At 50.6% G+C, this 22,563-nt stretch overlaps 2 protein-coding genes across 2 annotated transcripts; one reads left to right on the top strand and one right to left on the bottom strand.

Moving 5' to 3' along the window:
• Nucleotides 1–1,480: 1,480 nt before the first annotated feature.
• SRP68 (signal recognition particle 68) lies at nt 1,481–13,700 on the bottom strand. Its single transcript, XM_065735213.1, has 16 exons — nt 13,544–13,700; nt 12,524–12,590; nt 11,807–11,920; nt 10,565–10,760; nt 9,763–9,845; nt 9,448–9,557; nt 8,980–9,062; nt 8,600–8,740; nt 5,713–5,811; nt 5,323–5,387; nt 4,860–5,019; nt 4,280–4,374; nt 3,906–4,035; nt 3,413–3,488; nt 2,507–2,559; nt 1,481–2,043 (listed from the first exon to the last, which is right to left on the bottom strand). The coding sequence occupies exons 1-16, from the start codon at nt 13,659–13,661 to the stop codon at nt 1,816–1,818; spliced, it is 1,818 nt and encodes a 605-aa protein (XP_065591285.1). The 5' UTR covers nt 13,662–13,700; the 3' UTR covers nt 1,481–1,815.
• Nucleotides 13,701–15,337: 1,637 nt separating this feature from the next.
• GALR2 (galanin receptor 2) lies at nt 15,338–17,384 on the top strand. The gene is made up of 2 exons (XM_065735606.1): nt 15,338–15,721; nt 16,610–17,384. Exons 1-2 carry the CDS (start codon nt 15,381–15,383, stop codon nt 17,382–17,384), a joined length of 1,116 nt encoding a protein of 371 aa, XP_065591678.1. The 5' UTR covers nt 15,338–15,380.
• The last annotated feature ends 5,179 nt before the right edge of the window (nt 17,385–22,563 follow it).

Here is a 22,563-nt window from a genome sequence, read left to right as displayed (position 1 = left end):
ACACACGCACCCCGAGGGCGGATCCTCACGACGCGATGCTCAACCTACAAACGCGTTTTGCTTTATTCTTTCACTGGCCGAGTGAAATGTTCCACGCACGCAGCGTGGGAGGCACGTCCTCCATCGGCCTTACGCCAACCCCAGCCCCTGCAGGGCACAGCGTGGGACGGACTGCACCTCCCAGCCCGGCCCCACAGCTCCTCGTGCTGGCGATGGGGCCGTGCAGCTCCGTGCCGGGGCTGCCCCACCTCCCCGTGCTCTGAGGACGGCACATCCATCGCCCAGCGCTAATCCCGAGCATCCATCCCGCGCCCGCCCCCATTAATTGGGTGCGCCGAGAAAATTAGAAGCTCTCCCCGTAGGAAAAAAAATTAATAAAGAAATAAAAAGAGGTGTTTCAGAGGCTTTGATGGAGCTCCTCAGCCATTCGGGCTCCCTGCGCTGAGCGTGGCACGGAGACACTAATTGCGTTCCCCGCGTGGGGGCCCTGGGCAAAGCGCTGCGTGGGGGGGACAGCACGGATCCCAAAAGGAAACGGGGCCGAGCGAGGAGCTGCGCTCCCGGGTCGGGCTGTAAGCTCTGAGCGGAGCTCTGCGGCGATGCTGCGTTAGGGACGGCCCCCCCGGGGGACTGCGCCGGGCTGGGAAGCGCAGAGCGGCCCGAAGAGGGGGGGAGGGGGGGTCCCTATTTCCTCCTTGGGGAGCCGGGACCTCGGCATCTTTCCCTGCTCCGAGCGGGAAGAGCCGCCTCCTCTTATCTGCTTCTACGATAAGCAAACCGACCTCCGCCGTTCCCAACGCGCAGTAACGCAGCCCATCCACCCGGGACCGCTCCTCCACGCGGACCCACCCCGAGCCGAGCACCGTGCGCCGGGCAGAGCAGCTCCTGCCCTCGCAGAGCGGGGACTCCCCGCCCCTCCGTCCCTCGGGGCACAGCCCTACATGAACCATTTCCCCCACTCACACATCCCACCGGCTCCACGCCCACCCGCAGTCACCGTGTCCCGCGTGGGGGACCAGCAGAGCACGGCGGGGCCTCCCTGCCAGCAGCAGGCAGCACAACCCAAACGTGGCCGAGGAAAACCTCCGAGCTCTTTATTTAGGAACCGTCGTGCCCGTGTGCTTTTTCTTTCTCCCCCTCCCCCGTTCGTGAACGCAGTGCCTGGCTGCCCTGCAAACACCGCCTGCAGCAGCGCGGAGCAACGCAGTGCTCCACGGATGAGCCCCACAAATCACCTTCAGATCACGGATCACCCCACACCCACAGCCACAACTCCCCACGAAGATCAAGCAGCTAACTCCAGCCACCCCCAAGCCGCCCAAGGAAACCCTGCAGGAACAGGTTTTACACTGTATCAATGAAGAACAGTCCGAGCACCAGCTCCGCCGCCAGGCACAAGCAGGGGAACTGCTATCTTTAGTGCTAAGAGGCTCTGCTGTGTGATTTCTGGATGTCCCATTTTCAAACAAGGTTTAGGAGAAGCCCCCCTGGCTGCTTTCCCTCGTGCTCTGTGTAAGCAGCCTCACTTTGCTCTTTTGGTTTTGCCTCCTCTCCAGCTCTTCCAAGCAGAGTGGATTTTTTCTGTGCTCCAAACTATTTTCAACTATTTATAGTGTACTTAAGTTTCTGGGTGGATTGCTTGTCTTTAATACACCAGGAGAGGATGTAAGTGCACAGACACACACACACAACGCAGGGAAGAAGATGGTCAAGGCTCCCACTGCTGCTTTCAGGTGCTGATACCTATGTCCTAGAGCCTCTTGGAGCTTTTCCTTTAATACAGAATAAAACCTCTGTTCCTCAGAGGGGTCCTGGTTAACTTTTGAATCCAAAGATGCCCTTTATGTATCCCGTGAGGCCACTCTTGGCCTTCTGCTCCACCTTGTCCTCCAGAGGTGGGAAAGCAACGTGATTAAGGGCCAGGTCGAAGAACAAGGGTTTGCATGGGATGGGCTGGAAGCCCGGAGGGAAGTGCACGAGGCTGACTTGCTTGCTGACCAGAGAAGGATCCAGACAGAAGGTCTCAAACCGTTCTGAGAGGGGCTGAAAGAGAGCGATGCAGAACATGCAGGTTAAACACATGGCAAACCACAGCCAGCAGGCCCATCAGGCAAAGAGGAACTAACAGCACTGAGGGGACAAGAGCTGAAAATCCCACGTGTGACACCCTGGGCCCCGGGGAACGCTCTGGTCCCCTCTCAAAGCCTGGTAGCAGCCTTACTCTAGATAACCTTCTCAAACACAGGGAGAAAACTAACCAAGCAGCAACAAAAACCAGCACGTAGGAAGCTGCAAGCAGTAAGTTCAGTTCCAACTCGAGGAACTCCACCCTGCCAGCACTCGCAGAAGGAAAACACGACTACTAAAATCTCCCACCTATGCTAGTCAGGGCAGAACTCCAATTAACCTGACATTTCTTGAGCTGTAAGAGACACTCAGGTAACAGGTTTCAAGCAATATTCATTAAAGAACACTTCTTTAATTTGACAAAACTCTTAGCTCCTACCTTGCCATCCTTAACCTGAGATGGAGACTCAGTCTCATGATTATCATTTGCATCTGCAAAATTAAAGAAAAGGTGGTAAGAATAATAGACCAGATCTTGGTGCAAGGTAGGAGTTAGCTGCTCCCTGCACTGAGCTATGAACCTTCCTTTCTGGGATGCATAAAACAACATTTGTGGTACAGGCAACTTGCTTTCTATACAGAGAGAACCACGAAGATTAGAGTAACAGTCACCACAGCTCCCCAGTGATGGAGATCTTCTCCATGTCACGGCTGCAGAAGCTCCTGAAAGAAGCATTGATTTGAGTTAAGCACAGAGAAGATGGGATGACAACACCAAGGCAACAGAAGACAAAAGAAGGCAATCCACCACTCACCCTCTTCCTGCAGCAGGCCCTGCCAAACCAGCAGCAGAAGTCACAAAGTTCATCCATGCCCCTAAAGCTCCCCTAACCTGGTCCACCCTGATAAAGAGCAGAACAACACCTCTCTCTCCCCCCTTTAAGCAATTTTTTCCAGATAGGCAAATATAAGGTAGGTACGGTCAGTAAGAGCTAGTGCTATTGCCAAGGAAGTGGTACACACTGAATCCAATTTGTTTGCAGGAGGAAAATTCAACACCCAACAAAGAATTCTGAGCAGGTTACCAAAACAGATGCATGTCCTGAGGAAGTACATTTGCAACTCTAGGCAGGGAGCAAGATGCCAAGTGTCGAGCCAACGGCTGCCTAGCTGCAGTACAAACAGATTGACAAAGCTAGAACTGGAAAGAAACAACTTTCAGGAGCCTCCAATAAGTCAGAGTTTATGTGGAAAAACGTTTGGAACTTCAGAAATGAAATAAATTAAATAGCTGCTGGGGTATTATTCAAGAGAGCTGCACCTCTAGTGTAATTCCAGAACTCACCTAATATAGCAGCTGCTTGCAAGGAGTATTTCTCTGCATTGACTTGAGTGATCAGATCCTGAACATCAGGCAGCTCCTAGGGCATGAAAGAAAATTATGTGAGAGCCTGAAACGTGCCAGAGTTTAAGAGTTAGGGCAAGAGTAAAATGTGACAAAGAACTAAAAGATTAAGTGCTAGAGCTAATAAGCCTTTCCAGAAGAGGACAAGCTCCAGGACAGCCCCTATGGCCCTGCACACGTAGCATGACAGAAAACATGGACAAGCCTTACAGCAAGGCCACCTCTCCTCCAAAGCACACGGCCCATCAAAACATCTCCACGTCACTAGAAAGTCTCATTTAATAGGTCAAGAAGTCATACCCGTATTATTATTTTTTCTACTTTAAGATCAGCTTTGAATTTTAATGGCCTGCTCTCTAATTGACAATAAATACTAGGCCAAGGCTTTCTCATTAAGCTCAGCTCCACTGTGCACACAGGTCTGGGTTCCTACCTTCAAGCTGTTTGTAAAAGCTCCAGCTCCTGACTGAACTTGGCCAGCGTATTTCAGCACTCTCTCATACAAAACCAGAGCTTCACTCCACTTCTTGACCAGTACATAGGACTGAGCAATGAAGAAACACCTGCAACAGTAAACAGTGGATCCCTGACATGACCATATTTGTTATGCACACTTTTTACAACTCAAATGACTGATAACAGAGCACATGAAGCATGTCTGGCCAGCTTCCCCTTAGCAACCACTCTTCATTTCACAAAAGGGCAGAAGAAACTACATCAGAGCCCTGTAATGTGCATAAAGCCCTGGGATAACAACCTCTGAATATGTAATGCCTCCTAGAGGACACCTGGCTGCTTCTCACTCACCTGTAAGCCTTGTACACAAGTGTCTTCAATCCAATCTCTTTCTGGAAATTCTTGTCCTCTTCCAGCCCAGGAAGCTGTGTCAGTTCCACAAGGTTCTGTGCAAAACAGAGTCAGAAATTCAGGCAGGCGTTGTTTTCCTCTGGAATCTGGAAAGCTGCTCCCTTTAATAGTCAACAGTACACTCCCATGAAAATAGTTTCCAGTTTTCTAATTATCAGAGAGTGTCCTTTTCCAGATCAGCATACTGAAACACGGACAAGTTTGCCCTCAGGACTGATTTCCTGACACAAATAGGAATCAGGACAAAGACTTCTAAGATTTCACATGAAGTAATTCTTTCCTAAGACAGCTCCTTTCCCATTCATAACTGCTCAAGCCACAGACTCCCACAGTTAATTGAAAATGCATGTGAGAAATTGAGAAACTGCTCACGAAGAACAAGTACTGGCCTTTTTTAGCTGCCACTTTCTCCAGCCAGCAGGAGCTAAGGCAGGCTACTGGATGCTGTATAAAACAGCCAGAAAAACTGCTGAAAAATTGCACTGGGGTGTAAATCCAAGGGAACGTGCTCCCTATGTACCTGCAGAATGATATCATAAAGGCGGATCAGGTCCTGAGGCCGTGCTGTGCGTTTGCCATCCTCTTCTGAACGCTGCTGCTGCAGCAGTGCCTTCTGCAGAGACTTGGCCATGCTCTCATTGCGCTTGATGGCAGTGGACAACTTGATGTAAGTCAAATAACTGCAAAGATATCTGGTCAGCAGACTGCCAGGACTGCTCAGGCATCACTTTGTTCTGAAAAAGACTCCTCCCCCCCCATCCAAGCTGATACTAGTAGGAGGAAAAACATCTGAAAGGTCAACATGAAAGTCTTAAGGAAAATACTTTCAAAGCCACATGAATCAGATCCTTATCTGTACAGTCATCCTTTGAGACCTGAGAGGTCTGAGACAAAAAACTCATAAAACAAAACAAACAGAAATAAAGTGTTGACTTAAGAGTGATTTCTTCACGCTAGCACAGGCAGCAATGTTTGCCCATTACCTGTGTAAGTACTGTATGTTGGACACCTTCCCAGAATCACTTTCCAGAGAGTGTTCCCGTTGCTTCTGTAGAAATTGGGGATAAAATACTGCATGACACACTTATACAGGTTGCTGGCAGAAGAAAACATCAGAATAACTCAAGGGTCAGGTAAATTACAAAGCCATATCAACTCTGGGCTTCTACACTGTCATTCACACTTACCAACTCTGAACATAATCAGATTGGAGGTGGTAAACTACTTTGGAAATTTGTATTAAAGAAAACCAAAAGCTTTCTTGCTGTTAAACAAGTCAGGCAATAGAGAATCAGTCCCAAAGCACAACTATAATTATATTAAAAGGTATATTAGGAAAGTTAAAAGCAGAACAGGTGATGCTTGGTGTTTACCTGGTCTGGTTTCAGGTCTTCCCGAACAGCCTGAATGGCATCTCTGCACTCACTGAGCAAAGACTCAAACAAACGTTCCCTCGTCTCCTCATTTTCTGCCTAAGAGAAAAGCAAAATCAAGACATCTATCAGACACTTTTCTATCTTGAATCCCCTAATACAGAGGAAATTAACAGAGGAAATTAAACCACACTATGGCTTTAACACCTGTGGCTAGACACAGCTCTAACCTGTGTGTGTCTGTAACACACTTCAGGGGACCAACTGCCAGAACTGGGACAAGAAGCTGTAGAGGACGTGGTCAGTGCTGAGAGCTCCCCAGCACTCCACAGCCCAGCCCTCCTCACCCCGTCCTGCAGCTGCTGCCATCCCAGCAGCCCACAGCTCCTCTGAGAACTGCTGAGGTTGGGACTGCACTGTGGGAAAGGCCCAACAGCAGAAAAAGAGCTGAGCATTACTGACCTGGCAAACCACCAATGCAGATTGCTCGTTATGCTGATTTAGCTTTTCTCTTGTGGTAAGAACACGTAGATGACTATCTTTTCTTCACTCCCACTTGAGTGATGCTCAGGGGCAATAATTAGCTGGTATGAAGCATTTTTTTTTTAAGCAATCCTGTATTTCAGCAGCATGAGTGAGTGAGTCGTTAGTCATTCTCTGCTGTCACTACAAATTTGATCAGAACATGAAGTTTTTGGCCTCCTGCCCCCAGAAACAAAATCTGGAAACATCTTTGGAAAAAAAAAAAACAAAAAAACCCCAAAACAACAATAAACTACCATCACAAAAACCCAAGGTGAGGCCTGACTCCTGCCTAATGGACTGGCATGCCCAATGAAACAGTGCACACAAAAGCACTCTCACTAACTCAGACCAGAAACAAATCCCAACCTCAGCAACTGAAGGAATGGTTAATCTGGAAAGAGCAAAATTTAATGCAACAAATGTGAAATTGGCCAAAAATAAATAAAAGCAACTGCCTAAAAATGTCTCCACCCGTACTACCTTCAGAAGAGCTCCACATCCCACCTTTATTACCTTCAGATGAGCTCCACAGTCCCATCCTTTCAAAGCTTAAGTTTCTGTGAAAAACTGCTGAGAATTACCATTCAAAGCCTCTCCTCTTGTAGGGAAACCCATGAAGGACTATTTTTCCTGCCTCACAAAGCCTCAAGTACCTTGACCTAAAATGAAGGTGTGTGTGGGGGGGTGGGTTTGAGTTGATTTCTGTGTGTGTGCTTGTGTTTGCTGCAGGAATTTTTCAGGTAGGATCAACTAGTGAGAATAACCAGAGACAAGTCTGGCAGCATTCTCAGCCTCACCCAGCAGAATGTGTCCATTTCACTGCACACACAAAAATGAAAACAGACATAGCGAGACCATCAGTCAAGCACAAACAGGGAGGGCTGGGCCATGCACTGAAACAAAGGCTTTCATTTCTAAGCAAAAATTCCTAAGGTTAAGCAGATTGTGAGTGTAAATGTGTTCATGCTCTGATTTGCAAGATAGCAGGCCACAAAACTGAGAAACAAGTGCACCTGCTTAGGCAGAACCAATGAGGCCCTTGAAGTCACGCATTCAAGTCTACAAAAAGGACAACATACATGATTTTAATCTTGGATCTGTATTTCAGTTTGCCTTTTTTGTTGTTTTTCCAGTTGCTAACAAGACACTGAAGGCTGAGAACCTCCACCTTTATTCAAAGCACATGCATTTGTGTTTGTTTCTAAACAAGCCCTAAAGAATGCTGTTGATACATGATGGTTTCTGCCTACTCCTCTGAGATGAAAGGTGCCAAAGATCCCAGCATCACAATTCACTGAGGTGAAGCTGGGCTGTCCATCACAGCTGACCCACTGACTGCAGAACAACCAAGCTCCTGCCCTCTGGTAATGTAAATACTGACCTGTGTGTTCAGCTCTCAGCACTACTCGTTGTGATGACACAACTCCTGTTTACACAGAGCTTCCAAAGACCACAGAGCAAGACTAAAAACTTCAGATCACTGTTCTGCCACTGGCTTGAGGAACAAAGAGGGCAACTAAACTGAAAAGACCCATCCTGTGAGAGCAGGAGATGGAAATTAAAGGAGGAAACACTGAACTCTAAGCTGCACTTCCACCTGCTGGCCATCCCAATGTACTACCTATTAGAAAACAAAACTCAGCAACACTGGATCCATTCTACTCTGGCAAAACCAGTTAACATTAAATATTTCCTACCCAGCCCTACCCTACTTACCCTACTAGTCTGTCTTCTTAATACTGTCCTGCTCCTGTCCTGCTGTATACTTCTGTTAAGATCTTCATTTTAATCACTTAAATTGGTGTTTTTCCTCATTTTTTCCCCCGTTGATGAGCAGTTTTTTGCTGCTCCAAAAAGCCCATCATCAGTGGCAGCACCTGCTGCTAAGGACCTTTGAACTGCCTCTTCCAGGATGCTGTACTCAGCACACACCATCTGGGCACCACAGGAAAACACTGGCTGCAGTATTAAAAGCATGCAAGCTGTGTGCCACTGGAAGGGTTACATTTGAGATGAACTTACATCCTGACATTTACCTATCATCTTCCTGCTTTGGAAGATTTGCTTATGTCAACAAGAGAATGTTCCAAACCTACATCTGCCAGGAGAAGCAGCAGCAGAAGCAGCTGGCAGAACTGCTTTCCATTGCTGGAAAGAGGTGATCTTTGCAGAACATTTTCTTCTGCTTGCTCTTGAGCTGGAGCAGTTGAGAAACATACTTCCACCCCCCTTTTAATTTTAGCTTTCTGACCACAAGTTTGAGAAAAGGTTATTTAAAAGCTTTTAGCCCAGGCATCAAGCTTTATCTCACAGGCTGAAAGTAAAGAGGACAAAGTAGAAGTGGAGATGGCTCCTGAGTTACCTGGACAATAGCAGCTTCATTGTCTGCCAGACCCAGTAAGAAGATCCTCACTTTGTCAATCTTCACAGGAACAGTTCTTCCTCTCCACTCCACTTCACTCATTGTGGCAGCCTGCTTTGCTCGAGTTTGGGTAATCAGTGCCTGTGGAGAATGGACTGAAATTACGAGTCCAAACTTAAAGAATACAAACCTGAAGAATCCATAATTCAAGTGAAATTGAAAGGTATTTCCCCCCTCCCCTACAGCAGTGTGGTTTCCCACAGATGAGCTCATTCACACTCTTCTGATATGTACTGCCTCCTGAGTGGTGTTCTGCAGCAATATCTATGCTCCAAGAAGTGATATTTGCATGCTTCAGGTTCAAATACTCCGAATGTTACCTCCAGTTTTTCTGCAAGAAGACCTTCAGTGCCTCCAGACCTCAGCCTCATCTGCATCAGCTCATTCATAGCTGACTGGTCACCTGCAAGAACCAACAAACCAAGACTGTATTTCATCTGAATTCAGAAATGGTTTTAATGAAGATAACCAACACATTTTACACTAGAGAACTGGAGATCTGTGGTCAAGGAGGATACACGTATAATTTTATTCTGACTTCATATGCAAACTACTGCAAATTAATATGTCTTTAAAAAACAAAACACTGTTGCAAAATTAACATCTTTCTCCACGGTTAAACTGACCTAGGACAAATTATACAGCCTATATATAGCCTACACGTATATATCTCTATCTATAGGCTTGCTCCTACATCACTTAGGCCAGTACTTACATGCCAAGTCAATACTCCCATTTCATGAGCAAGCCTGTTTGTGCCTGGAGATGATGCACCCCACTTTCCTTACCAATATTATAGGCACAGTAACGGATGTTGGGAGAGATCTCCTCCACACGCTGGTTGTACAGCACAGCTTGCTCTTCTGTAAAAGCATTGGCCAGCTTCTCATAGATGGTCCTACCAGAAAGGACACACATTAACACTGCAATATGTGCTTTGTGAGATGCCATCTTCAAGAGTCTATGTCCACGACCTGGAGAATGCTACTTCTTCAGTGGTACCTCCTGGTTAAATGCAGTTACCTCACAGCTACTGCACACACAGCACATAACCCACTAGGCTTATCCCCATGCTGTTCACTAAACAAAGTGAGGGAACTCACTTGCATTTGTTGAAAGCCTCCATTGCTGCCTTCCACTCCTGGTGTTCAAAACGAAGCATCCCTGTGAGGTAAGCCATGTACGCCTGCAGACAGCACAAGGGTAGGCAAGTTAACCCTCCCAAGACCGACAGCCTGGGCTGTAGGACCTTCAGCACGAAGGCTGCTGTGACAGCTACAGTAAGGGATTATCCCTTGCCCTTTTTGTCTTGTATTCCCATAGAAACTAATTGACTTAAATTACACATTAATGCTTAAGGGTTTTTTGTTGTTTTGTTAAACTGACATTTAAGGAGATGGAAGAAAACATGTTTCTTGATTGTTATGTAATCAATCACAAATGTCACAAGACTTTTTTTTTCCCAAGAGCAAACTACAAAACAACCATTTAGCTGAGTACCACTGCAACCCTTACTCACAGAGCCTATGCCCACAGCACAGCTGCTTTCTGTGTTGCAGGAACTGGAGCTGCAAGGCTTATATTCTTGGTGTCTACTCTGGGACATCAAAGAAGCAGATAACAGGTAAGTATAGTTTATGGAGCTGTGTTGCACCCATTTATTCCCTACCAATTTTTAATTTTTAAGGTAAGGACAATAACTTGATACATATGAACAACTTTAACCACTAGACCCTCAGCCTGGCTGCTGCCACTGTTGTTTCTGCAATAACCAGTGAATCCAAGCACGGAGACACCATCCAGCTCAACTAGACCACCAGCTGCTGGCTGAGCATAACCACCTAAAATCAAGAAGTTCCCTCATCAGTTTTAGCTGTAAAACAAGACCAAAATATCAGTGGATACCTGAGCTTCCAGCTTTGTTTTGGCATCCACCCTGTTACTTTCACACAGCCTCTCCAGCTCCTCAGCATGCTTCACAGCCTTGCGGAGGCGAGACAGCAAGTGGAATCGTTTGCGAGGCTCTGTGTTTGCTTCCTGCTTGAGCTGCATGGCGTAACTCCAAGCTCTCTCTGCATCCATCAGAATCAGCAGCAAATACCTGCAGAGAGAGGGGGATTCATGGGAAAGTGATGACGTTTAAGCAAGCACTGCCATATCACAATTCAACCAGCACCGCAAACGTTGCTAAGAAAAAAGGGACCTTGAGCGACTGCTTACGTGGGTTGATGGTGATAGGACAAGGGGGAATGGTTTTAAATGGCAGGGCAGACTGAGGTTGGACGTTGGACATGAGGGGGAAGTTTTCCACTCAGAGGGTGGTGACCCCCTGGAACAGGCTGCCCAGAGAGGCTGTGGATGCCCCATCCCTGGAGGGGCTCAAGGCAAGGCTGGGTGTGGCTCTGGGCAGTCCTAGTGGCTGGTGACCCTGCCTGCAGCAGGAGGGTTGAAACTCGATGATCTTTGAGGTCCTTCTCAACCCAGGCTGTTCTATGATTTCAGGCCGCTTTTCAAACCGGCTCAAAATGAGTAAACACATCTGTGAGCCTCACAATTAACACTGCAATGTGTCTGACTTACCACCACCAAGGAAAGACAACAAAGCATTCATTTCAAGTGTTTCTAGAGGCTGGGAAACGAGCCCAGGCCCCTGGCTATTCCCACATATCAAACAACATTCTGCCAGATTTTGAAAGTCTACAGAAAACTGGCAAGCTGGTGTTCTTGTTCCAGTGGAACAGATTATATCTCCAGTCACGTTCTTGCTGGCTGCAGCACAGGAATTATCAGCATTCATACATCTCCCTCACAGCATGTTTGAATAAGCATTTCCTCTTCAACACCCAGGTAATCTTTACTGACCATGAAAAGAACCCACTACAATGACTGTAAGGTAAAAAAAGAGACCGACTATCGCTACGCCTTCCCCCACTCACACACAAGATGAAAGCAGTACACGAGCAGTTCCTTTTCCCTGCACAGCAGCCTGTGCTTTCATCTTTTGGTAATATCAACAGCACAACTGCCTTCAGAGAAATATGTCTAAGTATATCACACAGAACCATTTTCCTCTACACTCACGTGAAAATACATCACTAGAAAGACAGCAACCGTTCACTAACACACGATTGCAGCCAGCAGCCATACCTGTTGTCTGAGAGAATCTCTTCTGTTACCTTCTTCCCAGTGAACTTGTGCCTGTTCCCCATCTTGAAGTTGAGAGTTTTCCGGAGCCGCCTCAGCCTTCGGGAGCAATAGCCCCTAAGGGAAAGAAGAGGATTGTCAGCCTGGCCACAAGACAGCTGAGCACGTGGTTATTGATCTCTCCAAGCAGAAAAGGAAAGCCACCACTGAAGGCTGTGACAGGCAATGCTTTCACTACTAAGAACTCCATATTCAGCATAAGATGAGAGGTACTTGAGTAGCTAACTGTAAACCAGTGGTTAATAAACAAAACAAAGGTAGGAAGTCATGCAGTTAGCCCTGAACTTGAAAAATCCGAAACGTGCTCTCCCTACTGTCTGATTTCTTTATGCTCATTCATTGAAAACTCAGTTCTGTAAGAGCACGCTGAGGATTTAACAAGCAGTTCTAAAACAGGTTTAAAAAACAAGCAGCTTTAAAAGGCAGCTCTAAAACAAGAGGCAATTTACATACTCCTCAATGGAACAGTCGTAACATACTAGGCTCAATTAGAAAAAAAACCATGAAGGCATCTGTCAAGAGGCATTACCTTGGCAGACTGATTTTGTTGATGGCTACAGTAGGTTTACCTTTTAAATGTGCTTGTGCTGATAAAGCAAGCCAAGTCACAGCAGCTGTGTGACAGATAGCAATTCCAAGGCATCCACACTGCTTACTGACCTGTACCTCTGGAAGTCCCCATGCCGTAAACCGTGCTGCTGCTGGGATTCCTTCACAATCTGAAGGACTGGGGTTTGTGTTAAGGGAGACTGACAGTGCAGTGCGCCATCTGTTCTACAATCTATCCCAAAAGGAAACTCTACGAGTTCCACTAAGCAAGCACTCTCTCAACAAAACCTTGTGAAGAGCACCCAAAAGCCTCACAGAGACCCACAGTTGTAAGAAGTGACTACAAGAACCATCCCCATGCTCATCTGGAGCTTTATCATGGCAGGACTAACACATTTTGTAAGCACCTCTGTTTATGGAGGACCACAAGAGGGCTGCTGCTGGCACACCTTGTTCCCAGCTACACAGCCTAACCAGCAGAAGCACCATGGCTAATATAACTGACTGCCCTAGATACACTGCACCACCTCCCATCTTACCCATGACACAGTTACACTCACTCAACTGGAGCCGAGCAGCCTTCCTGCCCTTAAACGTCCCATCCCTCAGGAAAAGATGCAGGGCTGTGCAGAATCACTGCTGCCTGTGAGAAGACTCCGTTGTTTAAGCACTGAAAACCAGCATTAGTAAGCAGGTCAGACTGCAGTGCTTTGGACAACACGCGTTCCTCACTCCTGCTGTCTGCCTCAGATGTAGCACCGGAGAAATTCTCTACTGTGAGTGCGGCTGCCCAGCGAGGTTGTGAACGCTCCCTCCCTGGAAGCATTTAAGGACCAGCCGCATGGGGCTGCGAGCAACGGGCTCTAGTGGGACGTGGCTGTGCCCACAGCCAAAGGGTTGCAAACAGACGAGCTCTGAGATCCTGAAGGCATGCTACCAGGGCAGCAGCTCGGCCCGCCTCCCGCTCTGCAGCCACACACGTCCTAATACCCGCGCTGCCCTCCCCACGAGGAGGCCCACAAAGCAGCGCCCAGGCCCGGCCCGGCACCGCCACGTCCGCACCGCCCGGCGGGGCCGGGCCCGCCTCGTCCCTCCGCCCGCGCCGCCTCCCCCCGCCGCTCCGCAGGATGCTCTCCAAGCCCAGGCTGTCGCTGAGGCCGCCGTCCCGCGTCCCCGCCGGCCGCTCGTTCTCCTTGTTCTCCTTGTTCTCCTCCGCCCCGCCTCTCCCGCCGTGCCGCTCCGCCGCCATTTTGCGCGAGGGCCGCGCTCGGCGCGGTGCATCGTGGGCCGGGGCGGTGGAGCTGCGCGCATGCGCCGTGGCCCAGAGCGCCGCGGGGAGCGATGGGAGCGGCTCCTCCTGCGTGGGGTCCCTCCACAGCCCCCAGTCCCCGCCCCATACCCACGCACACGCATGGTGCCCCATCGTGGGGCGATGCCGTCCAGGTTTCTGCTCCATCCGCACAGCAGCAGCACGGTGCGCTGCGGTGAGCTGCTTTCGCTCGGTGCCCCTCCGCAGGGTTTAGCTGGGACCTTGTCTCGGGGATGTCACGTCTCTCGTTCCCCCTTCTGGAGTGGAAAGCTGAAAGGGGAATCACGTAACCGCGCTCTTCGTGCTGCCGCAGCTTTCCACTGCAGCTCTTTAAGCTGTTTCTGAGTTGGTTTCCACCGCATCTCTGTGCACGATCTGCTTGCAATCTGTCCCAAGGCGATGCTCAAACCAGGCAGTCGCGGCTGCTCCTCGCACAGCCACGGCAGCTTAAACAGGCGTGGATTAGGTTGGCACTGCAGCTCCCGTGTTCAAAAAGCACAAACACATCACGTTCACACTACGCTGAGCCTCGGGTAAGCCTGCAGCACGGGCTGCTGCACCTCTTGGTGTTGGAACCTGAGCCAGCCAAATCCTGCCCAAATAATGCAGCCACGTCTCAAGTTAGGGGAAGAGTTTGTTTTGTGGTTTCTGAACGTGGGTTCTCGATAGTGATGTTTGTATAGACATCTGCAGACTGCAAATTGCACCAAAGTTTGGGAAGAAGCCATGCAGCAGCATCTCAGGGCTGTGAGCATCCCCTGGACTCAGAGCACTGCTGGCTGGGCTAGATCTGGGCATCCATCAAGATGGTGGAGAAGCTGCAGAGTGGGTTATCAATACATTCAGTATTTTCCTCCACAGAAACAAAGAGAGGCAGCCTGGGAGAAGGTGAAGTGTTCTTGGAGAGCTGATTGCACTGAGCAGATGGAGACTTCCACTGGTGAAGGCTGGGAAGAAACAAAGCAGGCAATTTTTGCAGGCAGGAAAAGAAGAGACACAAGAAAGATTTGTTCTTACTGCAGTGTATTAACCTTACACCCCCACCCTAGGGAGGAAAAATGGATTCTCACAGAAACATTTACTCATCCCGACAGTATTCTGGTGCAGGGAGCTGGCTGCATGCTGAGCGATTTACACATCTGCAATCTGAGAGGACTCCCATTCTGAAGCCCCTGCAGCCCCAGCTCTCAATAACCAGCTCTTGTGCTGCAAAAATAACCTGGGCACCCAGGGCTCTCCCTTTGGGATGCTCAGCCCCATTTCCCCTAGCCCCTTCCCAGGGGGTGGCAGCACTCAGGAGCATTTGCTGCCCCACTACATCCAGCTCCCAGGGCTGCCTGGGGCAGCAGGCAGGGCTGGGGGTGCACATTTCAGTGGAGCAGCCAGCGAGGGGCTGGGCGGGAGCTGCCACCGCCCCGGAGCCGCCCTCCTCCTCCTCCTCCTCGGTGGGAGGGTGAGCACTGAGCAGCACAGAGTGGCTGCTGGCTCCTGAGCAAGACAGAGGCGAAGCTCTCTCGTGCCACCTGCATCCTCCTAGAGCGTCCCGTTGCCGGCCCCCTGGGCACCCCCCGTGCTCTCTGTGTGCCCCCCACCCCGGGCATCCTGGTGCACCACTCTGCAGCGCTCTCTGTGCTCCCCTTTCCCCGTACACCCCTGAACATGAACGGGTCAGCAGCGGGCTTGGATGAGGGCTGGCATCCCGAGTCGGTGCTCATCCCGCTGGCGTACCTCCTCATCTTCCTCGTGGGCACCGTGGGCAACTGCCTGGTGCTGGCGGTGCTGCTGCGCAACGGGCAGGTGAAGAACACCACCAACCTCTTCATCCTCAACCTGGGGGTGGCTGACCTCTGCTTCATCCTCTTCTGCGTCCCCTTCCAAGCCACTATCTACACCCTGGAGGGATGGGTGTTCGGGTCCTTCCTGTGCAAAGCCGTCCACTTCTTCATCTACCTCACCATGTACGCCAGCAGTTTCACCTTGGCCACCGTCTCCCTGGACAGGTAGGAATGGGGATGGGGGATCCTGAGCACCGCAGCATCCCCTCTGCAAAGCCCACCCAGGGGAATGAGCGCTTGCTGGGGGGGGTCCAAGGAGCATTTCCCTGCTTGTGGGTGCAAGGGGAGGTGAGTGCCGAGGGCTGGGGACCTGCTGCAGGACAGAGGAGGGTGGGAGTGGGAGCCCCTGGTGCTTTCTGGCTCGAAGGTGAAGGAACAGAGTTTGTCCTCAGGCTCCGGCAGTGGAAAAGAGGACAGAGAAGCAGAGAGAAGCAAAGCTGTGTCCCTGCGCAGCACTGGCTCTTGCTGGGGCTCTTTGGCTGTTCACTAAATAGCCCCCAGCCCACAAGGAAGGGAAAACTTAGGGATGGTTTCAGCTCAGACACTGCTTTTTGCATCTTCCCCTTTTAGGAGCAATAAGCTCCGGTTTCTGTCCCCGTGGTGTTCCCCTGTGGCGACTGTCCCAGCCTGCTCAGCAGGGGGTGCAGTGGTGTAAAAGCCCTCTGCTGAAAAGCAGCCTGTTGCCTCACCCTGGGCTATCTCTGCCCATGGCACTGTGAGGGCTCCCAGTTCGACTCACAGCAGCCAGAGAGGATCAGAGAGGGCAGTCCCCTCGGAGAGTGCAGCTAAGCAGGGCTGGATGTGTGCTGGGGATCCTGGGACAGTAGGGGACCATCCCTGCCTGCCCCCAGGAGCAGAGGGTGACAGCACAAGCTTGGGGATGAGGACCATTCCTCACCCCTCTGTGCTGCAGAGACCTCCAGAAACAGCAGGGAATCACCTGTGGGGCTGATAGCCCTGGGAAGCTCAAGTCCATTCCTTCAGCTCCTTTTCCAGCCTCATCTCCGTGCCTTGCCCAGAGCTGCAGCTGTGTGTGTCTCCTTTCCCACGCAGGTACTTGGCCATACGATATCCCCTGCACTCACGAGAGCTGCGGACGCCCAGGAATGCACTGGTGGCCATCTGTTTCATCTGGGCACTCTCCTTCATTTTCTCAAGCCCTTACCTCAGCTACTACCAACAGTTCCAGCTGGCCAACCTGACCGTCTGCCACCCGGTGTGGGCCATCTCCCAGCGCAAAGTCATGGATCTCTGCACCTTTGTCTTCAGCTACATCATCCCGGTGCTGATCCTCAGCCTCACTTACACGCGGACCATTCGCTACCTGTGGAGGTCTGTGGACCCTCTCCAAGAGATGTCGGAGTCCAAGAAGGCCAAGAGGAAAGTCACCAGGATGATCATCATCGTGGCCGTCCTGTTCTGCCTCTGCTGGCTGCCCCACCACCTGCTCATCCTCTGCGTCTGGTTCGGCTATTTTCCCCTCAACCACACGACGTACGTGCTCCGCATCCTCTCGCACCTCATCTCCTACGCCAACTCCTGCGTCAACCCCATTGTCTACGCCCTCATCTCCAAGCACTTCCGCCAAGGCTTCAAGAAGATCTTCATCTGCCTCCTGCACAAGAAGGCGGCCAACAGGGTGCACGTGGCCCAGGGGACCAACACGGTCAGCATGCTGGAGGCCGAGCTCAGCGAGGTGACGCGGATCAGCGAGGCCGGGCCCGGCCGCTCCTCGGGGCGCTGCAAAGCTCAGCCCTGGGGGGAGGCAGGGCTGGGGGGATGCGGGCAGAAAGCTGACAGCTCCTTCATCACCTTTGACGTCACCTAGCAGCGTCCCCTCACCCTGTATTTTGCAGTCTCCTGCAGTGTGGAGGGCCTGGGGATGGACCACGTTGCGGGTTTCATTGCATCAGATCTTCTCATTTTCCCCCTCAAACGTTCCCAAACGTCACAACTGTTGAAACGATGCTGATTCCTATGGACTCAGCCAAGGAGCCAAGTGTAGGGTTTGCAGAGAGCAGGGAGATCCGAACTTCAAATCAGTATTCATGTAGGACTGCCCGATCCTCTGCACCCTGCTGCATCTACACCCAGTGCCTCATGAGAGCCCTGACCTCCAGCCACAGCAGCTTTCACTGTGGTGCAGGTGAGGCCCCAGAAGTCTACAAAGACTGCTGGGGGATGGAGACTGTGTGCTGGGGTCTCTTGGAAGAGGTCCCAGTGCCCAGGGAGCTGGGTGAGACAAGACACTGGGGTCAGCACTGGGGCTGTGTAGGCCCTTCAGACAGGGCTCAGGCCTCACTCCAGGCACTGCCCTTCCAGTGGGGAAGAACCCACCCAGCCACAGTGCTACACCCCCACACAGTGAGGTTGGGCCATAGGGTCCCCATGGGATCCATGTGCTGCAACAGTGACCAAAGTAAGGGCTCCTATCCTGCAGCTCATGCCACCTCCCTTAGGATACCCTGCGGCCCCTGGAGCATTGATCTCCTCCATTTCCCTTCTGCTTGGCGCAGCTGGGGCTAGGACTCCTCGCTCCTCTTTGCTTTGTTCACCCTTGGGATGAGTTATGCTAAGGGGCAGGGGTAGAAACCATGGGCAGAGGTGAGGACTCTTGAAAACATGGCATTAGGACACACTGTGGGGGCTGTTTGGGGCTGGGACCCCACAGCCCTGCTCCCCCTTGGCACTGTGCTGTCCCCCTCCCAGGGCTTGGCCTTCCTTCCCCAAGAGCTCGGTGCTGTCAAACACTCATTTTCCCTGCTGAGTGTTATTATAACCAGTTTCCTGTCCCCACATGGAGGGCCAGAAATCAGCCCCTGCCTCCTATCAATGACCATTATATTTAGTCTAGGCCTGCTCACAGCATAAGTCACAGAGTGTGATTATATAAACAGCGCCATTACTTATATCTGTATTTCCCTCCCCTGCTGAACCCTTTCCAGCCAGGGAAGCGTTGCAGCAGCCATGCCAGCACAGCTAAGCTAAAAGCCTCCTCCTGCCTTCAGCACCCTGCACCACAGGGTGCAATCCCTGCTGCTGGACCTGGATCCTTGCTCGTGCTGGGGACAGGGACATTGTCCCACCATCTCCTTACTGCCCCAGTAACAGGTTCCTGTGCTGGCAGGGCTGGGTGCTGTTGCAGAGGAAATACCAGTGGTAAAAGTACAGCTGTCCCCAAAGCTTGTCAGAGCTGGGTCCCCCAGGGAGCAGCTCAGGAACCATCTTCAGCTGGAGAGATGGGACAGCAGCGCTGTGATGCTGGAGTCAAACACAGAATCAATACATGCACATACATGGAGATGCAGGAACATCAGCAAAGGGACAAGCAATCTTCTAACCTAATGAGAAACGATTTAGAGAACAAGGGGAGTGATTTGCAGAGCCTTTCAGCACATCCATTAATTACATTTAACATAACCTTCCCCAAAACTGACTGCAGTGACTCACTGCTGCCCAGCTCCCCTGGCTGCTGGGTGCCAGCAGAGCTGAGATGAAGCACACAGAGGAGGGAGCTGCACTTGGAGACATAGCACATCCCGCCACCACCATCCCAGCTTTGAAGAACACATCCCAGAATTCGCATGGATCCACTGACCTCCCATCCCTTCCTCTTACAGCAGCTCAAGCCCACTCTGCTGGTGCCTCCTTGCAGGTGAGATTTGGCTTAAACAAAGCCTCACATGCTTCATGATCTCTACAGTGTGACACATCCTCTCCCTGCCCTCCCTGTTTTATGGATCCTCACCCGCGGATCCATAGCTGCTTGCTTACAGGCAATGAGATGGAAGGCCGTGCTGGCTGCTGGATCATTACATCATTTGCAGGATGGTGCAGAAACAGAGCAGCTGCTCTGTGTGACTGCTGCTGGGGGCTTCTACACAGCACAAACCCGCAGAGGTGGGAGAGATTGGAATCAAGCATCTGTGCACAGAGGTGCACCCAGAAGGAGTTGAGCTGCCATGAGCAGAGGAGGAGAAGATGTGAGATGCTGAGGCTCAGCATCTTAAAGTTTAATAAAATGTAAAGGTTAAAGTTTAATAAAAGCTGATTCAATGGGGAAAGGGAAATAAATAAGCTAAATTCAGCTTCTATCGAGCCCAGCAGAGCTCACAGAGACAAGACTGAAAGCTCAGGTTAACGTGAGCTTGCCAGAGCACAGTTTTAACACTGATTTTCCAGAAATTGCTTTTAAACATTGCCAAATTCCCTGCCTGGTATCATGATGGAGGCTGAGGTTTTTGAGCCCCTCCCCTGCTTTCTGCTGTACCTGATTTCCAGTTGCAAACTGCAGCAGTGGAAAACCTGCAGGGATTCTGTCCCATGTCCCCATCCCTGATGGGTTTGACGCAGACCTGTTGTTTTGGGGCAGCAAAAGAGGATTTCATGAGAGCAGGCAGCACTCCCAAACCTTAGCACACCCCTCCGGTCTGGGTCCCTGCAGCAAAACAAAATCTCCTGAAACATAAATGGGTCTTCAGCCCCTCAACTCCAAATACTGGAAAACAGAAACACTTGCCTAAGCGCGTTAGGAGATGCACTGATAGCTACAGCAGAACCTGAGGCTGCAAAGGAGAAGAGGGAAGGGCTCTAAAGCCAGCAGGATCCTTGGAGAAGGTGAGGGGGGAAAAGTGTGTCAGGCCAGCACCACTGTGCAGCCCTCAGCTGTCACCTCTGCCAGCAGGCTCAGCTGGAACCACTGCACTGTTGGCAGGATCACTCTTAATTAACGTGTTGCACACACATTCCTTACCATAAAAAGCCAGGACCAGCACTGCATGCTCTTTGAGCACTGTGCAGAGTTGGCCACTGCTCGAACCCTCAAGGCAGCCCAGAGGGGCGAGTGTTCCTTCCTGTACGCCCAGTTGCTCAAAGCCCACCCAGCCCGGCCTTGAGCATCGCCAACGATGGGGCACAGAGCTTCTCTGGGCAGCAGTGCCAGTGCTTCACCACCCCTCAAGTGAAGAATTTCTCCCTAATATCTAATCTAAGTCACCCCTCTTTTAGTTGAAAACCATTCCCCCTTGTCTTGCAACCAAACTCCCCAACAGAGAGTGCCTCTCAGTGTTCTTGTAGGGCTCTACTAGGCACAGGAAGGCTGCTAAGCTCCCCCTTTCCTTCCCTCAGCTTTGCCTGCAACCATTCCAGGTGAATCACTTTGTCCTGGAATCAGCTGCAATAAAGCACATGTTTTATAGCTTCAGCCTGAGCACATCAACAAATTCCACTCGCTCTCCCGGAGAAAGAAATACACATCAGAACACTGCTGTGGCAGAAACAGATCCAGAAAGATGGAATCCAGATCATTCTGGTGAATGTCAGAGTGTGTATCCAGCACGCTTGACACCGCACATAACACATGCCAGCAGCACTTTGCTTATGCTTAAAAACACTCTGTCCAGGGTCTGCCAGCCTTGGAAAGGCTCTCAGAGCTTGCAGAGGAAAAACAGATAGCACTGAAATCTCAGATTTTCTCAAGCATTTGAGATCAGAAAGCAGGGGAGAGGGCTCTCAGAGGGTACTGTGAACCCAGAGGGCCAGGCAGATGTGTGAAAAACAGCCAGGCTGATGGGATGGAGATTTAAACCCACAGAGTGGAACCCATCTGGGCTGGACCAACCTCTCAAATGACACTGCTGCTGTTATTGCTTCAAAGGTGCTTTCTACACCATCTGAGTGTTTCAAACCACACTTAGATCTACGCTCATAATTAATAGGTCAGCAGTTTAGAGAAGCCAAGAGCTACCTGAGAAGCAGCTGTGTGTGCAGGCAGCAGCCCAGGCAAGCAGCTGACCCTGCCACGGCAGGACCTGTGTTCTCATCCATGCTCTAACGTCCAACTCTTGCACAACCCGTGAAGAGAGATGCCTTTGACCAGTCTTTATCCACGTGCACTGCAACCACCTAGCTCAGACTGCCTCTAGGACATTCAGTTCTGACTCTCTCAGGGAAGAGCCCACCTTGCAGCTCTGAGGCACTCTGCGTGGAGTAACCTCCCCTGCGTGGAAAAGAAAAGCCACAGTGAGTTGGTGGATGAACAGCAGCATAAGGGTTAAAATGCAGCTCCCTGCCTTTCTACCATCTGCTCTCACACTCCTTCACTCTGAGCTCTGCCTTGTCCCTCCTCCTCTCACCCACGTGATGTTTGCAGTGCCCTGGACCTGGGCTAATTAGATGCCAGCATATGTACAGTTCTGTAAACACGTGCTTAGGTGAACAATGGACTTGCTCCAGATTGCAAAGTAACAGCTATTGTGAGCACACCTAGCTCTATGGAAACCCGTATTTCAAGAGTTGTGATAGGATAAAACCCCACAATAGAGCAAGCAGCAGGAGTGAGGTGGGAGCAAGGGGTGCCTGGTCTGAGAACACAAGGAAAAACATGCTCCAAAGCTGTGAAAGGCCTTCATGTGAAGATGGCAGCCTGCAAGCACCACTCCAAGTCACGCCACTGGCTGGTCTAGTGCCCAGGATATTATGCTAGGGAAGCAGCATTTGTTTCTCATGTGATACCCATAGGTTGTATAAAGAGAATGGACTCAGCTGCCTGCAGGAAAGAGATGCATCAGATACCAAGACAGGGTACGGTACTAAGAAGAATTGGGATAGGAAGAAGGTGCTCTGCAGGCATCACTGTGGGATCACTTTTACACATTCTGCTTCACGCCAAGGAGTAGCAACCAGTCAGGATGCCACAGATCACCTGGTTCTCACTGCTCTCCATCCCCCTGCAGCATGCTGCTGCCCATCCACCATGGCCTCTTACAGGACAGAGAAGTGCTACTGGGACAGCTAATGAAGCTTTGATTTCTCCTGCACGTACTGGGGCTGCAGGTCACCTCCTGAGCTCCACTGATGATAATCAGAATTATTGTCTAGCTTCATTACTAAAAAGAATGAGGGTTAAGAGCAACCATGGGAAAATCCTTCGGTATCCTACAGAACTGTGATTCCCAAAACCCATCAGGGAAGCAGGCAGCACTGTCTGGAGCTCACATCTGCTGTTC

This window comes from Cyrtonyx montezumae, unplaced genomic scaffold, assembly GCF_038088225.1.
Source record: "Cyrtonyx montezumae isolate F1298 unplaced genomic scaffold, pur_monq_1.0 scaffold_19, whole genome shotgun sequence".
Classification (NCBI taxonomy): Eukaryota; Metazoa; Chordata; class Aves; order Galliformes; family Odontophoridae; genus Cyrtonyx; species Cyrtonyx montezumae.
This window is presented reverse-complemented; position numbering and strand designations above follow the sequence as displayed.